This window comes from Ambystoma mexicanum, chromosome 12 (assembly GCF_040938575.1).
Source record: "Ambystoma mexicanum isolate Mex_15411 chromosome 12, UKY_AmexF1_1, whole genome shotgun sequence".
NCBI lineage: Eukaryota > Metazoa > Chordata > Amphibia > Caudata > Ambystomatidae > Ambystoma > Ambystoma mexicanum.
Window position 1 is genome coordinate 1,038,844,817 of NC_090936.1, and position 15,628 is coordinate 1,038,860,444.

Sequence of the window (15,628 nt, forward strand, 5' to 3'; positions counted from 1 at the left end):
TCCTCTCTCTGCCCCACCGACCATTCCTCCACTCTCTCTACCCCATCCAACCCACTCCCTACCCCCACCCGCCCTTTCCCCACTCTCTCTACCCACACCCTCTACCCATTTTCTCTACACCCACCTACTGTGACGAATCAACTTCCGGGCCAAAAAGGTTCAGGGATGAATATCGGTTTCTAAACCATCATTCAACCCCACATCTCCAGTACACCAGAAGGGATCCAAACAGATTGGAATACAAGTGAATTATATGACCTCATTGTCCAATTTTGGTAACGTGGTGGAAACGGCAGGCTTATCTCCGCAAGGTCGTGGATCATTGGTTAGTTGCAACACAGCGAAAATACAATTATTACACAATGATAAAAGGGACTGTCCAGTCAGTGTTGTATACAAATATCTACTTTATTATTAATACAAAAGACCGTTTAGCACTCTACAAAACACAACCCTCCCTTTGAAGGAACACAGAGGACAGACAGTTTCACGAAGGCAAGGGATGCACTCTGGATACTGACATGAGGGTAGTTGGTAAAGTAATCAGTCTTACTGTTCAAGGTTATTTGGTTTCAGCACCAATGGGGCAAAGGGTTGTAACTGTCTCTAGGGGCCTTTGAGACAGAGTTAGTGGCGGGAGACAGCTGCGGGTAGCAGGCAGCAGGCAGTTCGGCAAGCAAGGCAGGACTGACGTCTGCAGGCTGTCTGGTGTGGCAGCTCAGTGCCAAGAAGCGTTGACTCTGTGCTGGTTGGTGGATTTGGAATGTTGGTCTCGGATGGCTCTGGTGACTGCAGTGTGACAACAGTCCTTGGTGCAGTCGGATGCGGTTCGAGGACTAGACTGTCTCGAAAATGTCCTTAAAAGTTGAACGCTGGATGATGTTTGTGTGTCACGTCACTCCTCCTACCTTCTTCGCAGGGCTTGTGTCCTTTCAAGGCAGACGGCCCAAAGCTCAGGAGAGTGTTTGCAGGTGATGGCCTTGTCCTTAGTTCAGATACTTTCCGGCACGTCCCACCTAGGAAGCTTGCTGGCAGAACCTAGTAGGGCACACTGTGTACTGCCTGGGTACCAGTTGAGGAGTTGCTGGACGGATCCTCTGAGTCCGGTATCTCCCTCTGTTCCCTGGGAGATATTTGGGGGAGGGATCTTGCATCCCTCTTGGAACTCCTGGCCTTCCTTCACTGGTGGAAGATGTAAGGTATGCTGTACCTTCAGTTCAGGTCCAAATTAGTCCTTCTTCTTACTCCTTTTGAAGTCTTCAGATGATCTGCTAAGTGAGGGGTTCAGCCCTCTTTTAAAGCCAAATGAGCCCCAGTGATTGGTGCAGGGTAAGCCCACCAAAATGAACCAATCCTAGGTCCCCACTAACAATCCTCTGTTATGCATGAGGTCAGGATTGGAGTGCTCTGCAACAGGACATACAAGGGGGTGACAACATATACCTAAGTCCCACCCACCTCCTTGCCTGTTGTAGATCAAAGTGTCTCTCTGGTTAACTGATCCCTCTGTGACTCTTGATTAAAGCGCAGGGTTCCCTTGAGGTTTTTGCTGGCAGCAGACTTCCTGTCTCCCCCAAACCACATACTTCTCCCCTCTGAAAGGGGTCGGTTCTGCACGGGTTTGCCTACGTAAATAGTGGACCCAGACAGGCCATTCACTGCCTTTCATACAGAGATGTGGGAACTACCTTCAAGTTGACACATTGCATACCAAAGGGGTGTTCGTCCTGCCCTCATGGTATCTCTTCCGGCAACCAAGCCCCTTCAGGGTTGCTTCAATTATCTCTCATTAGTATGCACTGCCACCAGCAGGAGGACAAAAAAATGCAGATCCATGGAGCCTTCGATATTTAAATTAGGCTGCCCATGCTGGGGGAAGGTGTGCCTTCCCCCTCCTTGAGATGCTTTGATGTACCCGGGGCTCTCACATTCCAGCTAAATATGACAGGGGAAGACGGTGCCTGTAGACTGTGTCTTTCCGGAGTACATGTGACTTTGCATTTTGTGCGGGAAGCAGATGAAATGTGCGCGGAATGGCCTTGCACATTTCTCAGAGGTTGGTCTCCCATCATTCATATTCATTATTAAAAAATCAAAAAAGCCCAGGCGATCGCACTCGCCCTGTGAGGATGGTCAAATTCCTCACACCCACCCTAACCCCACTCTCTACCTCTGCCCAACCTCCCCCTCTATCAACCCCACTCCATCACCACCCAACCTCTCCCACACTCTCTACCCCTACGCTCTCTACCCCACCCACCTCTCTCCACCCCATCCAGCCTACCGCCACTCTCTCTACTCCCACCCAACTTTCTCTACAACCTGTACATCCACCCTGCCCCCACTCTCTACCCCCTCTCATCCTTCCACTCACACTCTCACTTTATTTCTTACTCTCTCACTCTCAACCTTTCTCTCTCATATTTCTTCTTGCTCATCATCGATGGTGCCGTCTCTCAGTCGTTTCTTCCCTTGCTTTATTCTCCTCCCTTCGCATTCTCTTGCACACCACGTCCCTTATTGCATTCTCCTTTGAACATTTGCACTCTCCTCATTGTCCCAGGTGCCTAGAAATGCAAAATGCAAAGAACAGTAAACGCCAAAATTATTGGCTTTGCCAATGCTTGTTTAAAAGGGTACAAATGCATGAGTTTCAATTCTTTTTCAGGGAACTAGAAAAACATGTACAATAGGGGAAAGGGCAGAATATAAAAAGGGGATAGCAAAAGAAGGATAAGTTGTAAATTAAAAAAGGGTGTATGTGTGGCATACTTCTGATTAAAAATATGATGCAAATGCACTGATGCAAATGCATAACTTTGCAAAGTCCCGGAAGGATAGCTCACCGGCAACGTGCGCGCCTTGGAACCAAGACGACACGAAGCAACGCAGGTATAACTACGCAAATAAGACAACAACAAAAAAAATCCAGTAACAGCGCCTCGATGCCTGCGGGCTGTGTGAGTGCTTTAAAAATGCAAATAAATAAATAAAAACTTGAAATCCTTTTGATTAAAGAGTTTTTACTGGGCTACTTTTAAAAATATATGTTGTTTGGTAGGTCCTTGTACATTTTAGTTGGGTTGCGTTCATTTTTGGTGTTTAGACTTCCTTTTTGGTTTAAGTGTCTAGACTTTTCTATGTCCTGTTCAGCTGCAGGGTTTATTTTGGTCTTTCAGAAGACCAGGGCTGAACTCAGAACGCTACGAAAAGCAGAAGAAGGTTTCTTTTTGAGGCACTTGTCTTTTTTCTGCAGAATAATTGTGGCCTTATTTAGAATACATCTGAGCTGACACTGCTCCAAATCTACTTCAACCTTCCCATTTGCTGAAGGCTGACTTTAAAACCTTGCAGACGGCCTTTGTGGTCCACTCCTAAACCCTGGAGCAGTCCGAGATGCATGCTAGTCCTTTAACTTGCTTTCCTAGAGGTGGGTCAAACTTTAACAGTGTGGTTCCTGTCGCTACTTATCCTCTGGATAAGGCTCTATATGCATGCATTATGCTTTATACATGTGTTGTTGCATTGAAATGACCATATCCATCAGTAAATGAATGATGAGGGGCACTGTTGATCATCTGGTCATTGCATGCAGGCTTCCTGCATCAGTTGTGTATATCAGAATGATTTGCACTGCGTCTCCTTCATATTGCCTTGCTTTCCCATAGAGGCGAGCTGTGTGAATCAACTGGGAGGCCTGTTCGTCAATGGGCGACCCCTGCCAACTTGCAAAAGGAAGAGGATCATTGAGCTGGCATGCACCGGGGTCCGGGCATGTGACATCTCCAGGATTCTACAGGTAAGAGGATCACGTAACTTGAGGTGGAAATATAAAGTCAATGGACAACTTTTTTTTAATCAATCAGTAGCATTGTTGATAGACCAGCCCACTCCTGGCTGAAGGGTGCACAGAGACACAACCAATGGTTTAACTCAAAATGGCAGGGAGTTCTCCTAAACATAGCGAGGTGCCCACCGCCAAGAGACATTGAAAAGCCTTATCAGGCAGGCCGAATGCTGAGCTCCCACCTCACCTTAGAAGCTGCCGGGGTGCACGTGACATTAAGTGAACACCAGTTGCACAAGACTTATGCCCTGGTATCACCTGTCTCGGGTGGGAAGTTGTACAATCATTGTTGATGTATTATACAATAAAAAATCAACTGAAGCCTTTGTAGGTTACTGCAATGCTGAGCTTTAATCAAGTATTTGCAAAAAGGACGAGTACTTAAGCAGTTAAAGGGAGTGCATGAACTATCTGAGCCCCAGACGGCTGAGCATGAATAAAGAATCGAGCATAGAGGCCTATAGATGCACCCACTGTGCCCGTTTCTATTCTGCGCAGTAGCTTTAGGCAAAAGACCCGGAGACCGTGGCAGCAGCTCCAGCCCCTGAGCCTGTTTCCATAAGACATGGAGACCGTGGCATCGTTTCTATTCATATCATTTTCCGTCTGGGATTAAGAATCATTAAGGTAATCCAGGCGGTCACAGGACTACAGGCAAAGGCATTATTGTAATCAGGCTACGTACGTTAAGCATAAGAACACTGCAAGCGCGGGACTATCAGTATCATTGTGCCCACAGTGGGTATACCAACGCTGGCACACGGCTTGAGCACTGCTGTAGACAGGCCAAGGTTGCCAAAAGGTAAAGGCGAGGAACATTATGGCTGCCATATTAGGGTTCATGTGTGCCATATGAGAAGCACTATTATTGTGCCCAGGCTAGGTCTGGCAATATTAATACATCCTGAAGGCGGTAGTGTCAATGCACCCTAGATGGCCATAGAGGTAGCCCCTGTGGGTACTACTAGTGCTGTGTGTAGGTTAAGCATCGCAAGGCACCTCGTAGGGCCATTACTATTGTTGTGCCCAGGCTAGGTACGGCAGTACCATGTGCTCAGCACGATCATTCTCCCCATTGTAAGCACAGTTGTACTGATGGGCCCTGAGTCCAGTATCCTATGGTCCAGCCTTTACATGAAGAGTCCCTGAGAAAGTATTTAGGATTATTTGTCAGGTGCTGTCATTGCCTGTCTGCTGTGTCCTTCTGTATTGCTGGTTCTCAGCACGTGCTAGGTATCTGAACCTGGTGTTTGAGGTGTTGCTTTTTGAGTGGCTCCTGTCACTGTTGCTTTAGTACTTGGGTATTTGGCAGGGAAACGCTTGGAGACATTCCCCCTCATTAGATCAGCACGTACTTCCTTTCTGTGTGTGCCTTGCTGTGTCTCAATTAGGCGATGCACTTTCTCACCACTGTACAGAGCGTGCACTATGGCACCGTCCAATGGTACTGGTGTTTCACAATGGACTGCACACCTGACAAGGTTTAATTTTAAATCTTTATGTCTTGAGAATCCTTCATGCCTTAGTAGTTACAACTGGGCTCTTACATTTTGGGAAATGCTTTTTGAATGTGTGTTGGGGTGGCCACACTAGTGGGCATTGCCTGTTTATAGCCCCTGGGGAAAGACAGACATACACTGTTTGGCACAGTAGTGACACCACAGCTACCCCTCTCTCCTCACCTTGTCCTCAACACCGCCGCACACCCCCCCCTCCTGGTTACCACCCATTAAGCTCACACTAAGCCCCTGGGATGCCTAATGACTGTCCAGTAAGACTTCCTTCCTCACATATCACTCCAACTCTCACGTCCCACAGCTCTCTGATGGCTATGACTGAGACATGGGTTACCCCTCCGGACGCAGTCAGTATTGCAGCGCTCCACACAGTCCTTTTCCTCACCGGACCAATAAAACATAGTTTTGTAAGAGTAATAGCCAAGAAAGCCACGCCATTCAACCTTCCACCTGCCGGCTTCACCCGTACATCTTTCAAACAGATTGTTGCTCACTGCCTTCCACCTCTTTCTCCTTACTAGCAGTGTGATCTTTTGCCCCCTGGAAATCCTTACATCTTCCCTGATCTTAATTGTCTCCTTGTGGCATGACCCCCTCAGGCCCCTACAGTACTCGTGGTTATGTTCAAGTTTCCACACATGTCAAGGTGCAGAGCTACAACTGGATCCCACCCTCCATTACCAGCCTCTAATCCCCATCCACGAAGAATCCACACACAAGTGAGGACACTCTCTTAAGGTATGTTTCTGCTCTTACTCTGCTAACTGTGCAGACCCCCCACCCCCATCGACCCCTGTCCCTCTGATCACTCCTTGCTGCCATTCTCTGCATCCATCCCTCCCCATCTTTCTCTACCCTATCTTCTCTCTCACGGACCACAGGCTTCTCTTGGCGCCTTACCTAGCCAAGTTCAGGCCTGTTTTCAAAGCTCACGCTCCCTCGCTCATCAAGTCTATTGGGCAGGCATGTCTTGACTCCAATTTAGCACTTGCCTTTGAAACCCAGGTTGCCCAATTATTCCTTCACTCCCTCCCTCTTGCCTTGGCTCCTGACCAGGGATGTCCCCTCTAATCTGACAGTTGACGACTGCATTGGGGCCGCATTTGCGTTGCTGGCATCTGACCCGTTCTCTGGTTTGCCTCATCTCTTATAAGGAATCCTTTTTGCTCTTTCTACCACCTTTGACACCGTCACAGCTGCCTACAATACCAACCTCATCTCATCACTCGTCTCCCGTCCTCACAAGCTCACTTCTACACTAGAGGCTACTGCTGCCCCCCACCCCTGCCTGTTCTCCCTCACTCTAAGTTCTCTAAAGTTCTGGTCTGTGTGGTGTTCAACTGCAACACCTCTTATCAGGAGCACAGCGAAATCTGTGACCACTCCCAGTCTCGATTCTGCAGCAGCCACTTCACTGAATTAGTACTCACCCATGTCTCCAAATTCGTTACCACTGCTTACTGCTCCAAACCTTATTCCACCCTCAACCTCCTGGAAGAATTGATCCTTGGCCCCTCTTTTTCTCTCTTCACACATCCTCTCTCAGCAAGCTTATCTCCTCCTCAGCTTCTCCTACCACTTTTTCGTGGAAGACACTAAAATCATCTTCTTTTTTTCCTTCTTCACTCCCAAATTGTTCACTTGTAACTCCAATTAACTTTCTGCCATACACCACGTTTTGGCACTTTCATGTCCATTTCTCAATCCTTCGAAAACATAAGTGATCTACCCCCTCCGCTTTGAACGCCCCTACTCATGTCCTCCTTCCACATCCTTTACTGCGGTCATCCTCACCCCTTTCCCCAAGGCTCCAAACATCTGGGCCCATTTTCAAACAGCCAAGCTCTAGAACACCCAGAAATCCCTACTTAGAGTGTAAACCTGGGCGGTATCCATGTGAGTCAACCACAAATCCAGAAGGAGCCAGACTCCAAAGAAATCCTGGCCATATTCCTAAATCAAAGGGGAATAATCAAGGGGAGTGAGTTTTGCCCACTCTCCCGGGAATGGCTACTTACCATGCCTGCATTTTTCTTCCACCATATTACCACTTGGTGGCTAGTCTAACCTCAGAGCACCTATGTGTACCTTGTGCGCCGCACTGCCACCGGCTCCAGCAACAGACTAACTGTGGCGGTGTAATGTTGTTATTGTTATTGTTATTTTTCTTATACCGCGCCAAAGCCCGTGGGCATCCAGGCGCCAAGAGACAGAAAAGGCAGGCTACCAGTGAAGGATTGTACTAATGGAAAAGATGGGTCTTCAAGTGTTCCGGAAACGTGAATAAGTCCCCGGCCTTACGCAGAGTAGCCGGCAGCGCATTCCAGGCCTTGGCGCCTTGGATATGAAACGCTCTGCCAAGCCTGCGGGATCGTTTCACACGATGTTGGACTAGTAAGAAATCTTCCGCTGATCTAAGTCTTCTTAGATCTTTCTAACATCTTTCAGATAGATTATTGCTGTCTCAAAGATGCATTTATGACAGATGGTAAGTAGCTTAAACCGAATGCGGGCCTCTACAGGAAGCCAGTGTAGTTTTTTCCTAGCAGCGGTAGTTGGTTCTGAGCATTTCATCTGAAAGATGATACGGATGGCTTATTTTGTACTTTTTGGAGTTCATGGATGTCGGCTTTACTTGCCCCACGTAAAAGTGCATTACAGTAGTCCACACGTGGTAGAATGACAGCTCTCACAAGTTTAGAGCGGTTTTCGATGGAGACAAGTGGGGCAACCTGTCTGAGCACTTTGAGATGGTAATTGGTGCTCTTAGAGATGGCTGCGATGTGGGCATCACAATCTAGGCTACTCTCCATGAACGTGCCTAACGTTTTAACTTTCTGTACGACTTCTATGTCACTGCCATCAATCCTAAAGCCTGAGTACACCTGGTCCCGTTTAGTTAATGCCTGGCTGGGTCCAAATAGCATAAGCTCAGTGGTTGAGGCATTTAGGCAGACTGCTTGCAAATCTAAGGGTTACCTCTAAAAGCGGCAAGTGTTAGGAATGCTGCGTTGACTGCTGTTGACCTGACGTACAACGCTGCTGATGTGGCCTCTCGCTAAAATAAATGGCCATAAATATTGTGGTGGGTAGCTGTGACATGTGTGGCTCCTTAACTACAATGACCTTCACTATTCCGGCGTGTTAACTGAACTGGTGTATTCTGCTATCAAATAAAACAGAAATCCAAGTTGGGATCAGAATATGGAATTGACCAATGTCCTGATCTTAAGAAACAGACATCAGTGCAGTACTGGATGATGTTATAGAAACGAATTGACATTTAATTTCCACGCCACAAAAGATGAATTTTCAAAGAACTCCTTCTTGAAGAGTGAATGATTTTTGGATAAACACAATGATGTGCTTCCTTTTGTTGATGCTCCGAAACATCCACTTAACCCAGTGTATTTCACTGGAGATTTAAAGGATTGGTAACCCTCACACTGTTTCTCAATGAATCATCAGTACACTGGCTCCACACCTTATAGCATTGCATTATATCTTTGTTTTCTCCAAAGCATCACTTACATTTCGATGCCTTTGTCACTGCAACCTACTCTTGAACCCCATGGTCATCTCGTTTCAATGGACAGTCATGAAGAGGCGACTTTTCATCAATTGCTTTGGCCAAACAAATGATAGCATACATCCTTGCTAGTGTCTGCGGCAGCTGGAGAGGAATATACTCTTGATGTATTTTACGCAATCACATATCATATAATTTTTTAAAATATAATTATAATTGGTTATTTGTAACACGCTTTGTACCCAGAGATTTGTAAGTGCGGACCCAGGGATCAAACCTGTGTTGTTCCGTGTCATCTTACTTTCAAGGCGAGCGCGTTGCCACTGAGTTATCCTTCCGAGAAAAGGTAGAAGATGCTCTCTTCTGTATCACTGTGGAAAGGCGGAAGATGCTCTCCCCTGTAATGCATACCCACATAGCCTTTCTCTGTTCATTTGTGATTCTTTGTGTTTTCAATAATATCATTTCTTAATCAAAAAAGCAGTCAGCACAGTAATTTAAGTACTTGTATTAACATGCAATCATAAAAATACACCACTGTTATTAAAAGGCCACCAGTTGATGTCAGTAACACCGAGCATTTATACTTCTGCACAGGTAAAACACATGATATCATTTGTATTCTATTGTTTCTAACCTCCGGCCGCTGTGAATAGGGAAACATATTGGAAAAAGTCTATGGTGTGTGATTGGCCTTCTCAAGAGGGAATGGGAATCCCTCTGAAAGAGGTGGGAGGTCTACCTTAGGGAAATCCAGAGGCAGTGTACCACTGAGGTGGAAGGTGACAGTTGAGAGGACCCTAATTCCTGCTCCCCACCTTGTGTCAATATGTTCTTGTGCAGTACGCTGTCTTCTCCAGCCATGCCTTAACCTAGATACTTGCCAGTGCCTTTCCTCGTTTTCAGAGACCACAAGGTGTGCCAAGGAGGCAAGGGGCAAAACCCAAGTGAGAAAGACAGAATCAGCGCCGGGTACCACGCACAAAAGAAATGAGAAACAGAAGAGAAGAAACCACCTTGGTAGAAGACCACTCCACCACAGAGATGCAAACTCTGCTGTAGCAGCATAGTGCTAGTGGGGAAAGAGACACCAAGTACAGCCACTGGCATGCACTGGATGAAACGCCATATGGCAAAAATAGGGGCTAACCCCAGTCGCAGTGTGGACAGTGTTATAAACCATCTCAGCCATCGGAAGATAGGTACTCCAATCGGTGTGCATACCACATGTGAAGCATTGTAGGTACTATCCAGGGTCTGGTTAGTGTGCTCCATATGACCATTGCTTTGCGGGTGGTAGCCAGAACTGAAAGCCATAGTGACCCCTATGAGTCTGCACAAAGAATTCCAGAAATGCGACGTCAATTGAGAACCACTGTCGTCAATGATCTTCTTGGGAAGCCCATGCAAACAGAAAACGTGCCGAAAAAAGACTTCAGCCATGAGTACTGCTGTCGGAAAGTCCTGACAACGGTACAAAGTGAGCTATCTTAGAGTAGCAGTCCACCACGACAAAAATGCAAGTGTACCCAGAGGACAAAGGCAGGCCAACAATGAAGTCCATGTACAAAACCGTAAAGAGATCCCAAATTCCGCTCTTGGTGGAATCCTACCTTTATTTGGGAGAAGGAGTGCTTGTCAATACATAGAAAGGTAGGAAGCAGGTTATCTGTCAACAGCTATTTGCTCATCAAGAACTACATCAGTTTAGAAAGAATTGTCAATTTTAATATTATCTCATAAAAATCAGAGACATTGTATATATAAAATACATAGGCAGACACTCTAAAATGGTACACATATGTAACAAGACACAAAACATTAAACAGTTTCTAAAAAATAGAGATTTATATTATATCAATCTATATTCAACCCTGTGTTGTAAATTCTTGTTTAATCAGGGGTTATGATCCTTGTGGATCACTTGATGTAAATCACTCAATCGTATGTTTAATTTAGATTAAGACATCCCCTATGTGGGATATTAAATACTACCATACAATTTAGTATTATTTCTAAATTGGAAACTCAACATGTTTCAGTCCTCCTTGTGATTGTAGGGACTTTCTTCAGGAGTAGTCAGGAAAATAGTATTTAGAGTAGAAGCAATTAGTCTGGGATATTCTAGTTTTGAAGATTCATTCAATAGAAGAGCAGTAACTGTTGACAAAACCATAAAAAAGAATCAGTAATTTAAGAAGTATTCTTAGGACACGTCATTATGTGTCGAGAAACGTTCAGGATGAAACAAATTACCTGGACTTCTTTGGGGAGAAGCTCTCTTGACTGTCAGTAGAAAAGGTCCATGAGTATTGGACGTGGTTTCTTATGGAGGAAAAATCTTCCTCTTCAGCCTGAAATAAATTAATATATATTTGCAAGAGAGTCGTGCAATCAGCCTTTCACTAGTCGGGTTGAGTTTAGCAGAGGATTCAGGTGAAGGAATACGGGATATAATAGATCCATACTTGTGCTATAAAGGTTCAATAAAGATTCCCTTTGTGATAAACTTTCCTCATGGGAAGGGTTTGTAGCTATTGTTGGGCTGAATAGAGGTTAAAAAGCTTTCTCTTCATTGTTAGGGTGCCAAAGGCTTATCTTCTGTAAAGAAGTCCACCAAAACATTGCGCCATGGACGAGGAGGGACCTCCAAGGGCTGCAGAAGTCATTTTGGCTCTTTTTGAACAGATTTCATCTGGGCACAGATGGAACAAGACTGCACATATTCCTTAACATGACACCATAAGTCTGGCCACCAGAAATGGTGCTTGATCAATTCTACAGTAGCTGCTGTGTCTGGCTGCTTTAGAGTCATACATCTGTGACTGTACGAGCTGCTGCAATTTTGGTGCCGGAATGTACAAACGTTTGTTTTAAAAGAACAGACCGTATCACATGCAGGCATCTGCAGTAAATCAGGGATATATGGATCATGAGTTGTGGCTGTTCGGACTCTGTCCAACAGAGGTTTTACAGCGGCAAGGAAATGCTTCACAGGTGACAACACAAATCCTGGGTTCTTTCTTTCTTCAACATCAATCAAGAAATGCGGCAGTGCATCGGCCTTCTTATTCTGCATCACAGGTATATAGGTTACGTAAAGGCCATACTACAGGAAGAAGAAAACCAATCATGCCTGTCTACTGTTCTTACAGTGCTAAGCGTTTAAATACTGTACATTCGGGTGATCAGTTCGGGCCCCCTAGAAGATGCTGTCTCCATTCCTCGAAGGAGACTTTGATGGCAAGAAGCTCTTTCTTGATCAAAGAGTAATTATGTCCGCTAGTCGACAATTATTTAGACAGGTAGGCTACAGGCATCTCCATGCGTATGTGGATTGACCAGGAGGAGTACAGCTCCCAATGCTTGCTCAGATGCATCAGCTTCCAAAATGAACGTCAACGAGTTCTCTGGGTGCTGTAAGATGGAATTTGAGGTAAACTCCTTCCGCAAGCAGAGAAAAGCCTGAGTGGCCTTCACATTCCACTGAAAATACTGTTTGGTAGACAAGAGACACGTCAAGTCTTGTGTCAGTCTGGCAAAATCGGCACTAAAGCACCGTTGGTAGTTAGCGAAACCCAAGAAATGCTGTTGAGACTTAAGTTTGTGTGGCATGTTCCAGTTCAGAATGGCATGGACCTTCCTGGGATCCATATGTATCATTTCAGGACTGATTACATACCGCAGGAACTACATTTGTCTCATATGGAATTGGCATTTCTCCAGCTTGTAGACAACAAAGTACCTCTTGGACACAGGTGATGTGGGAAGCGAGATCAGCAGAGAAGATCAGAATATCGTTCAAGCACACCCACATCGAGCAACTGATGAGATCAGAAAAAATGAAGTCCATAAATCTCCAACACCGGAGGGGCGTTACCCAACCCAAAAGGCATAATGGTGTACTCATAATGGACAAAGGGTGTCTTAAACCCCGTCTTCCACTCATGACCAGGTGATGTGCTCCACGTAGATCAAGTTTGGAAACTATCTTGCCATTGTGTAGCGATTACCAAATGTCAGAGATAAGTGGCAATGGGTAACAGTCTTTCAAGGTGATATCGTTGAGCAGGCGATAATCGATACATGGACGGAGGGCCCCCTTCTTGTTGGGATGAAGAATAATGGAGAACCAACAAGAGAGTTGGAATGTATAATATAGCCATGTTCCAAACAGTCATGTAGGTATCTTTTTTATTTATTTCTCTCTGTCGCCATAAGAGAATAAATGCGGCAAGAGTGCATCAGGGATCAGATTTATTTCACAAACTAAACTCTGATGGGGAGGCAAGTAAGTACATGCAGGTTTCAGAAACACCTCTTGATACTGGTGATATTCAGCAGGGTAGGATAAGCAGGAAATCAGTTGAACCGGAGTGGCATTGTATAGCACAGATCCTGGATTCTCTTTTGTTGTGTGGCAAGACATGGAACAACAATGCGCTGTACAGAAATCGGAGGAGAAAGTCAATACTCTGGCAGCCCAATCTATAGCTGGATTATGAGACATAGGCCACGGGATATCCAGAACTACAGGATATACCGGAGAAGCAATGACATCAAAAGAAAGCCGTTCACTGTGTTGACTGATGGAAACTTAATTTGGTATAGTGTGGAATTCAATAGACCATGAAAACAATGCTGTACCATCAATAACTTGAATGTCAGCACAACATGTTTTAGCTTTTCTGGGTATGTCGTTCCGATGTACAAATGATGCATCAATGTAGTTTCCTGAAGCACCACAATCCAGTAGGGCTTGAACAACAAACAACCTCCCCTGACCAGTACCCCAGGACAGACGAACTTCCAGTACAAACAACCGAGCAGGTAACATCAGACTGATGGAATCTTCGGGAGAAAGTTCATGTGGCAAGACCTGGCCCACCTTCAGGCCTTTAGTTTTCCTTCGGGCCGACCAGGCAGACTGGACAGGTATCCAAGAAATGTCCAGAACCCCCGCAATACAAACATAAATGATTCAGTCTCTGTCGTTGACGTTCGGCATCCGATATGTGGCCTCGGATGGAGCCGATCTGCATTGGTTCCTCTGTGTTCTCTCCCGAGGAGGTTTCAAGGTCTGGAGTGAGCTGAGGCAAGGCTGTTCCGGAGGGGGGTTCGCTCGGCTCGTCTACTTTCCCATCTACCTTCGGTCAGTTGATTGTCAATTCGGATTACCTTGTCAAGAATGCCTTGTAAAGTCATCTCTTCCAGTGTGTATACTAGTTCATATTGATATTTGTCTCGTAATCCCTTCCGGAACAGTGTTAGTTTCATGATCTCTGGTCACTGGGAGTCTACAGCTAGTTGCTTAAATCAATCGATATAGGCAATCAAATCTTGGGTCCCGTGTCGGAATTGCAGCAATTGATTCAGTGTTGTGGCTGCTTGATTTAGGGTTTTAAACACGTCCAGAAATGCCTTTTCAAACCCTGCGAAGTAATTTAATAGTGGACTTTTGCAAGAAACATATGACACAGCCCACGCCAATGCGTTACCCATCTAATGACTAATGATGTACCCAATCTTTTCCTTATCGGTGGAGAAATGAGATGGACGGAGCATAAACTGGATGGTACAGTGGTTGCCGAATTTGGTCAGTTTTCTCGGATCACCATCGAATTTCATTATAATAGCGTGTCCCACAATCGATTCGGAAGTGCTGCAGCAGTGGATGTGGTAAGCGCTTCCCTCAGTTGAGCATTCTATGTGCGCAGGGTTGCGACTTCAGTGCGTACTGCATGTAATTCATTCTGCAGTTCCTGCAAAGTCTCCATAACGGGACTCTTCAATTTCAGCAAGGCATTGCAATCTGTTGAGGTGCGTCCCCCGGGAATCCTGAATACCTGTGTTTCTTGATCTTCCGTGATCCAGGTTACCCTCGGCTCCAGCGCTCCACGGTCCTGATGAGTTATGGCTCGGAAGCTCACCTCCAACCCCTGGTCCAAGGATAAGACTCAGCCAGAAGCCAGCAACACAGGAATGACCACCCACGGTATTAATGTGGTGCCAGGACAGTGCAAGTACCGACGTGGGTGCCCCTGAAAGGCACAAAGAATGTAGGCAGAAAGAAAAAACAAGGAACAGAGTCAGACCCAGAGAAGAGGAGCCAGGAGGAGGCAACAAGCAGGCTGGCAACAGGGAAGAAGAGGGCACACTCTAGAAAACAGGAGAACAGGGAACGGAGCGTCAGTATTCCACAAAGCGGGAAAAGTTGTGTCGTGTGGCTTGCATTGTCAAGTATCCTTATATTGATTTCACTTCACAACAAGGCTTAGCAGCTTCCTCTTGGCTGCCATGGCAACTGCAACAAACCGCATGGACATCGTATGCGCGGAAACCAGCTGCTGGTCTCCCGCGCACGCATGTTCTAGATGGCAGTGCCCAGGGGACGGAGCCGGGGAGGAAACACGGGTCGCCATGGACCTCAAGGGAGACGGTCCCGTATGTGGCAAGGAACCCTCCATGATCGGTTAGCATGGCGCTGTAATGGGGGGGGGGCTGTGCCATGACAGTTGTATGAATTTGTGAAATATATGTTTTATGTGTGTAGTGGGTCTTTTATGTGATGTTACATGTCATGCAACTCCTGTTTTAATACATTAATTTGTTTTTAAAAAATTACAATAAAAGTTTGTTTAATTATGTTTTTTTGTCAAGTATAGGAGCAAATAGGGGATTGGATGGGAGTCACAAACATTTGTTATCTCAAATGTGTGTTAACTCTCTATCTCT

General features: G+C 45.8%; 1 protein-coding gene across 1 annotated transcript in view; it reads left to right on the forward strand.

The window, feature by feature from the left end:
• Positions 1-3,355: 3,355 nt before the first annotated feature.
• PAX4 (paired box 4) overlaps positions 3,356-15,628 on the forward strand; it is a 465,469-nt gene continuing 453,196 nt past the window's right edge. The window contains exons 1-2 of the mRNA XM_069629565.1: positions 3,356-3,430; positions 3,669-3,799. Coding sequence (XP_069485666.1) covers positions 3,397-3,430; positions 3,669-3,799 — 165 coding nt within the window. The 5' untranslated portion in view covers positions 3,356-3,396. The remainder of the gene's footprint in view (positions 3,431-3,668; positions 3,800-15,628) is intronic.